At 41.1% G+C, this 7,550-nt stretch overlaps 2 protein-coding genes across 2 annotated transcripts in view; one reads left to right on the top strand and one right to left on the bottom strand.

The window, feature by feature from the left end:
* LOC125505364 (zinc finger protein 136-like) overlaps positions 1 to 7,550 on the bottom strand; it is a 75,716-nt gene that overhangs the window by 59,637 nt on the left and 8,529 nt on the right. The window lies entirely within an intron of this gene.
* LOC109536109 (obscurin) overlaps positions 1 to 7,550 on the top strand; it is a 50,145-nt gene that overhangs the window by 35,645 nt on the left and 6,950 nt on the right. The window contains 21 exon segments of the mRNA XM_048669061.1: positions 339 to 518; positions 735 to 1,376; positions 1,973 to 2,091; positions 2,168 to 2,336; positions 2,402 to 2,522; positions 2,580 to 2,704; positions 2,759 to 2,922; positions 2,989 to 3,193; positions 3,280 to 3,297; positions 3,558 to 3,784; positions 3,837 to 4,004; positions 4,061 to 4,247; positions 4,629 to 4,867; positions 4,921 to 5,152; positions 5,236 to 5,549; positions 5,606 to 5,764; positions 5,821 to 6,065; positions 6,128 to 6,432; positions 6,545 to 6,839; positions 6,904 to 7,290; positions 7,351 to 7,550. The exon segment at positions 7,351 to 7,550 is cut by the window's right edge and continues 9 nt beyond it. Coding sequence (XP_048525018.1) covers positions 339 to 518; positions 735 to 1,376; positions 1,973 to 2,091; positions 2,168 to 2,336; positions 2,402 to 2,522; positions 2,580 to 2,704; positions 2,759 to 2,922; positions 2,989 to 3,193; positions 3,280 to 3,297; positions 3,558 to 3,784; positions 3,837 to 4,004; positions 4,061 to 4,247; positions 4,629 to 4,867; positions 4,921 to 5,152; positions 5,236 to 5,549; positions 5,606 to 5,764; positions 5,821 to 6,065; positions 6,128 to 6,432; positions 6,545 to 6,839; positions 6,904 to 7,290; positions 7,351 to 7,550 — 4,701 coding nt within the window.

Here is a 7,550-nt window from a genome sequence, read left to right on the forward strand (position 1 = left end):
CATTCGGAAGGAAAATCAGTTGAAAGCTGTAAGTATTGTATATGACCCCTTTGTGCGGTAAATCATTGTAGTGTATTTTGACTGATTTACTCCCAATTGTTCTGAAACCTTCACCGCTGGTATGTTCCCACAAGGGTCTATCAAGCCAGTTTAAACCAACAGAAAAATATGTGCTCAACATCAAATCTTCCTGTTGGAACAAACTTGTAGCATGAACTCATTACAGTAAATGTTGTTCGGTTGCCCCTTGCAAAATGTCTTTGCTCTTCAACAATGTAATTCCAACAATCAAGTATTGTATTGTACTTATGTGCCGTCTCTCCTACTAACAATTATAGAAGTCACTCACACTGATGCAATAGAAGAAACAGAACCGCCACCCAAGACTCTGAAAATCGAGGAGGTTGAAGAAGAGCCTGCTTTAGTTAAGAAGGAACCAATAATCGAAGAAGAAGCCGAGCCACCTCAAAAAATTAAGACTGATAATGAGGAGAAGGTGGCGCCTCCCAAATTGAAAGGTACGAATGTTCCAAAAGCGATCGCCTTGATAGTTTTTGATCAGATTATAGATGAAAGCTTGTACATGCTTATTTATGTGCGCTTCTGTGTCAATTTTGCCTGACTACGAAAGTAGCCATCACAAAGATTTTGCCTTTTTTGAGCTTTTAAAAAATGAATCTAGGTATAACTGTCTGAAGTGAAAATTAAGTATACATCCCAATTTACACGATTAGGTCAACTATCGCATAAAGAGGAAATTGAGGAAATACTGGCTAAAACTCCGGAACCTATAATTGAAGAACCCTCTTCTCCGAAATTGCCCCATAAAGGCATCGCCGCTATAATCGAGGAAGCTGAACATTTTGATGATCAAGACGAATCGTCCAAGCCAAAAACCCCAGTTGCAGAAGAATTGCCAAAGAGAAAACCAAGCCGCGCTAAAACACTAGAAATCCAGGAAATCGAGGAAGTTGATAATGACCTAGCTAAAAATGGCCAATCGCCGAAAACTCCGGAAGTGGACAATGTCCAAGTGAGATTTAAAAAAGGCAAACAAGCAATTACTGAGGAAGTTGAAGAGGTGCAAATTTCCAAAAAGACACCCTCAGCGCCGGTTATTGAAGATGCAGAAGCTAATGTGAAGGTACCGAAAAAAGGAAAAGAAGCCACTTTGGACAGTGCAGAAGCTGAAGAAACTATAACAAAGTACGAAATCCAAACTGATGCCCCCGAAGCAAAGAAAAGCCAAGGTCGGCGTGCGACGATTGAAGAGGCTGTGATAGTGGAACAGGACGAGAAAGAAGTTGGGGCGAAAAAACACAAAGAAGACACACTGAAACGACAAGACAGTCAAAAGGCTAAGAAATCTCCGGAAGGTATACAAAGACACTTTATTTGCCATTCTTGACCATCTGTGGAGGTAGAACGAAAGCACATTGTTCTTTCCGGGAAAATCTTCCTACGCGACTTAAATGGAAATTGGTAAAAAACACGTTTAGATGTGTCTTTTTTGAGTATGTCTGCCTCAACAGATCGAGGAAAAATTATTAAATGTGACGTTGCCTTGGATATGCTTAACTAACTGCAATAGGCATCGTGACCTAACATCACTGCTTCATTAATAGCTATAAAAGGTAAGTATTGAGAATCTGATTAGATGAGTCAAAAATGGTAAGTATTCTTATTATACACTTGTTAAACCAGCACAGCAAAAATACTTACGAGCACACTTAATACTAGTAACATTTCCTTTTTGCAAATTTTATTAATTAGTCAACTTATTTGGAGATTTAATAATAATAATTGAAACTTAATTTTATATGTTAAACGAACCACAAACATGTTTAATCCGCAAAAATAATTTTATCAATTTGTTTCAATTAAAATTATAATAATATATTTTTTATCAACATCTCCGGGGAGAGCAAAAAGTTGCGATTATCAGCAAACTAAAAATATTTTTACGTTTTAGCCGAACCTATAATCCTCGATACAAATATGAAAGATGGGTCTAGGCCAGAGTCTCTGGATATCACATATATTATCAGAGGATTTGCAAATCCTCCGCCAGTTGCCACCTGGACCTTAAATGTGAGTGGACTTGCTCAGACATTAACGCTTATTAAAACAGAAAAATACCATAAAGTTTACTTAAATTTTCCATTAGGGAAAAGAAATCAAACCAGATGGACACTTGAGGATGAGCGCCAGCCAGAATGGCGAGGAGTTCAAGCTGGAAATCAAAAAACTCGAGCTGAAAGATGCAGGGGTTTATGAGTGTACCCTAACAAACCCTGTCGGTTCAGTTAAACAGCAAGCTGTACTGGAAGTAACTCGTGAGTTTAAATTTTTTATTTCATTCATAAATGTGTATTGATTAATAACATTGTTTCCATTTCAGCCGAATCAGAATTGCGTAGACCCAAGTTGAAAGAAGGATTAAAGGATCAGACAATCGTAAAGAAGAATGGAGTGACTTTCAAAGCTGTTGTTATAGGAGATCCAATTCCAGATATAAAATGGTACTATTTTGTTGTATGAAATAAAAATAAAATAATAAATACATTCCTGATTCATAGGCTGAAAGATGGAAAACCCATTACAAATTCCCAATTTGAAAAAGACAAAATAATACTGGAAACTGAAGATCAGGAACTGGAAGATGGATTAAAAGAATGCACTTTCAAGCTAACGATCCCCAGAAGTAAGTAGACAATTGACCATAAATTGAGCAGCCAATTAAATTCGGAATTTCTAGGTGAAAAATCCAATCAAGGCAAATACACTTTGCAAGCTAAGAATAAATGGGGCGAATTGGAGGACAGCGCTCAACTCACTATCGTACTCAGGCCAGAAATCGAAGGGCCAGAGGATGTCAAAGTCGTTCCGGGCGAAGCCACTGAATTCACCGTTGTTGTACAAGTAAGACAAATCCCTTTAGAGAAGATTGCTATTAACGCTCTCGAAAATTGCAATGTTCATCTTCAGGCTAATCCAGAAGCGCAAGTCCTTTGGATGAGGGACGACAAAGTCATCAAAGGAAGCGATTTGATATCAATAGTGGAGGATCGAGCCAATGACACTTACAAGTTGGTGTTCCACAAGGTCCTTCTAGCAGATGAAGGGTACTACAAGGTGGTGGCCAAAAATGACTTGGGCGAAAGCAGTTGCGAAGCCAGGCTGAAAACTATTAGTAAGTATTTGAGACCGAAAAACTCAAACAAATTTGGGAACATTTAATGAAAACCTAATAATTAATGAACTTTAATCAAATTGCAGAAGAAGCAGAACCAACGAGTAAGTTTTTAGAGCTGAAGTGTTTGCTTCCTAATCAGCAGCTGTTTACAATGCATAATCGCTTCTAATTTAAATACTTCGTACCTTTCTTCAAAAATCTTTATGCAATTTGCATATTTTTTTCAAGTAGTTGATTTTATAGCCGCAATAACGCCTTCCTAGTAGATACCTACTTAAAAAATCTGCAAAATGCTTCGTCAATAACCAGCTCCTACATGTACATCTACACAATTTTCTTTAAAATCTTTTAACTATTTCAGCCGAAAGACCTAAATTCATCACCGGTCTCAACGATGACCAAATAGAAGATAACGGAGAGTTTTCCGTAATGGTGCGAGCAGATGGGCTGCCAAAACCACAAATCAAATGGTTCCTCAACGGGAAAGAAATAGTGGAAGATGCAAACCATAAGATCGTCACATCGACAGATGCTCAAGTAACCAGCACTTTATCGGTTACCAATTACAGTGAAGCTGATGTGGGACTTGTGAGTAAATTAGTCAACGTTTAAGAATGAATTTTATCGCGCTAATTTTCAGTACAAAGCTGTTGCAGTAAATGTGGTTGGAGAAGCTGAGACCACCAGTCGAATATCCATGGTACAAACCCCGCCTACCTTATCAAAGAAACTCGATAGAAACCTGGATGTTAATGAAGGAGAACCTCTTCAGCTCAAAGCTAAGATTGGGGGAAGCCCCAAACCCAAGGTACCAGTTTGTTGTTACTCGCTTTGTTACCTCGAACTGAAACACAGCTTTGTTAGGTGACCTGGTATAAAGATGGGGAACGAATTTCTCCCGATAATGATCGAATAAAAACCACAATTTTGCCGGATGGTACCGTCAAACTAGACATCGAGAACTGTAAAGCTTCAGACAGTGGTGCCTACAAGCTAGTGGTGAAGAATCCAAATGGCGAAACCGCCTGCCTTTGTGCTGTCGCTGTTGCACGTGAGTATTTCTGGTACCGCGCTTACATAGTCAAGAAGTTTTATGATGATTAAGCTTACTGCTTGTTTGGTGTGTTATTAGTAAAATCTACAGTTCATTGAAAATGTAGTTTTATTTGCCTAAAAGACCTAAAACCTGCTTTCAACGCCTATTTCATGCAAGGAACTAATTCAGTTGGTATGGCTTGAAAAAAACGTGTAAATGGAGTTTTCCTCCTTCCGCAGCTTCTCAAAACCGTCCCAAACAAATTCGTTTAACAAGTTGCCAATTTAATGCTTGGAATTTTTGCGCGCGTTCAATTAAAATTGCTTGTTCTTATTAATCTACAGGTATGAAAGCCGTTGATTTATTTAAAAGCAAAATGACCCCATTCTGTTGTAGCCAAACAGCGGCGACCCAGATTCCTCAAATGCTTCAAAGATCAAAAGGTGCCTTTGGGGCAAGAAATGAGACTCGAGGCTAAAGTCGAAGCGTTCCCACCACCGGAAATCAAATGGTTCAAGGATGGCGTGCTAGTTAGACCTTCAGCCAATGTGCACTTTGAAAATCACCCCGATGGAAGAGTGGCCTTGATTGTCGACATCATGAAGCCAGAGAATGCTGGCCACTACGAGCTGAAGGTGGGAGCAAATGCATCCAAGACAGCATTAATTCGAGACATTAACCGTTCCAGGTTACCAACAAACTAGGAGAATCTGTAGGGGATGCGTTGGTAACAACTGAAAGGAAACCCACTAAGCCGCAGTTCAGTCAGAGCCTCTTCCCGCAAACTGTAGTTGAAGGCTTCCCAGTCAAGCTGGAAGTGAAGGCTGAGGGCTTCCCAGCCCCAAAAATCACTTGGACGCGCAATGGAGCTGAAATTGTATCCGACAACAAGCACGTGAAGATCATTGAACAACCAGATGGTAAGCATTGAGTGAACCAGAAACAAGCCTTTTCAGTTTCTATTTTACTTTATTCTCCATAAATATTTTTTCGTTTGGTTCAGGCTCTTCTACCTTAGTACTCGATGCCTGCGACCGAATGCGCGACGCTCTAACTTATAAGGCTGTAGCTACAAATTCAGCTGGAGAATCAGATACATCGGCACCGTTAACCATTCAATCCTCAATGAAACCTGATGAACCAGAAGAACGTCCAATGTTCCTACATAAATTAAAAGACACTTCTGTTGATGAGGGTCAACAATTAATTCTAGAGGCTCCATTTACTGGAAACCCCATCCCATCTGTGGAGTGGACTAAGGATGGAGTGGCCATCGAGCCATCTGATAGAGTGTTGATGACATGTGATGGAAGAAGGGTAAGAGCAAAGCACACTAAAAGCAAACTGAAGCTATAATGAGCTCGGTTGTTTAGGTCGGCTTGCGGATTGATAAAGCTACTCCAGCCGATGCTGGAGTTTATGGCGTGACAATTACTAATCCTTTGGGTCAAGAGTCCACTGAAGGAAAAGCTGCAGTTCGCAAAGTGTTCCAACCACCAGCGTTCACACAGCGGTTTACTGATTTGCAGCAGGTGAGGATTAAGAAGAAGCCAAGAAGAGTTTCTTAGAGATACTTAATGAATTTCAGCTACCCAATAGAGATGCGAAATTCCCCTGCAGAGTAACTGGAGTGCCACAACCAGAAGTAACTTGGTCGAAAGATGGGGAGCCACTGAAAGAAACCGACAAGTACCATATGAAAAGAGACGGAGACTTGTGCTGCTTGTATGTTCAAAATTGTCAGCCTGAAGACGCTGGAGTTTACAGAGCAACCGCCACCAATCCAGAAGGTCAAGCAGTTTGCACTGCGTCTTTGGAAGTCGTCAAGGAAATGTAAGAGGGAAATAATCGTTCAAGGGAGTTGGAAAAAATGCATTTATAAATATGTTTTATAGAAAAATCCAACAAAAAATTGAACCTCCTACTTTCCTGAAACGTATTGGAGACACGGAACTCTTCAAAGGAATGACGGCTAAGTTTACAGCTTGTGCGACTGGAATTCCAGAACCAGAAGTCGAATGGTACCACAATGATGAAAAAATCTACCCTTCCAAACGAATCCGCATGGATAAAGACACTGCAGGCCTGCTTAGGCTCAGCATTATTGGAGTCGATCAGGATGATCTTGGAAAGTATTCCTGCAAGATTTTCAACGAACATGGAAGCGATATTTGCCATGCGACGCTTAAATTTGATGAAGGTCAGTAGATGTTTTCAGTTTTTTCAAAGAAACACTCAAGTGGCAAGTTTTCCTTCAAAGGAAGTTGGTCTGAAACATTCGAAATTCTGTGAATCTCAATATTCTCTGATAGGTCTGGAAGCGAAGCCCAAACGTCCAATCACTGATCAGTATACAGAGTTTGATAAATATAAAAGGACTGGAGCCCCTGTTCCATTATCAGACCCTCCAATTATCTCCCAAATGACCGACAGGCATTGCACGCTTTCATGGAAACCCTCTATTCCCTCTGGATCACGGGAGCCTGTTACTTATCAGCTGGAAATGTGCGAGCTTCCAAATGGAGACTGGTTTACCGTGCGCACTGGGATTCGAAGCTGCACTTGTGGCGTCCGCAATCTTGAACCGTTCAGGGATTATAAATTCAGGTAATGCCGACGCAAACCTGCCGAACGACTTTTTGAACTTTCTCAATGGTTTCGGTAATTTTAGAGTACGCGTAGAAAGCAAGCTCGGAGTGAGCGATCCGTCGCCGTTTGCCGTTACCCATCGGCAGAAACTCGAACCGGATTTGCCAAAATTCCGCCCATACCTGCCGCCGGAGATCGACTTCAGACCTGAAACGTCCCCATACTTCCCCAAGGACTTTGATATTGAGCGCCCACCCCACGATGGAATGGCTCAAGCGCCCATTTTCCTCAGGCAGGAACATCCCACCCAATATGGCGTCAAGGACCAAAACACCAACTTGTTCTGGTTCGTTTATGGTTACCCTAAACCGGCAGTCAGTTTCTATTTCAATGATGAACTGATTGAGCCTGGAGGCAGATTCGATTGGAGCTACACCAGAAATGGCCAAGCGACTTTGTTCATTAACAAGTAATGTCATGTTTAAGTTACGTACAAAGAACGAGGGTAAATTTGTGTCTCTTTCGATAGAATGTTGGACAGAGATGTTGGCTGGTATGAGTGCGTGGCTAGGAATGAGCATGGAGAAGCCAGACAAAGAGTTCGATTGGAAATTGCCGAACTGCCTTACTTCATCCAACGACCCGACGTTGAGTACGGCATGGTGCGAGGCAGAGTTCAATTTGTGGCCAGAATTGTTGGAGTCCCCTATCCCGAAATCAAATGGTACA

This window comes from Dendroctonus ponderosae, unplaced genomic scaffold (genome assembly GCF_020466585.1).
Source record: "Dendroctonus ponderosae isolate FM_Combo_2020 unplaced genomic scaffold, Dpon_F_20191213v2 Dpon_F_20191213_8, whole genome shotgun sequence".
NCBI classification, from domain to species: Eukaryota; Metazoa; Arthropoda; class Insecta; order Coleoptera; family Curculionidae; genus Dendroctonus; species Dendroctonus ponderosae.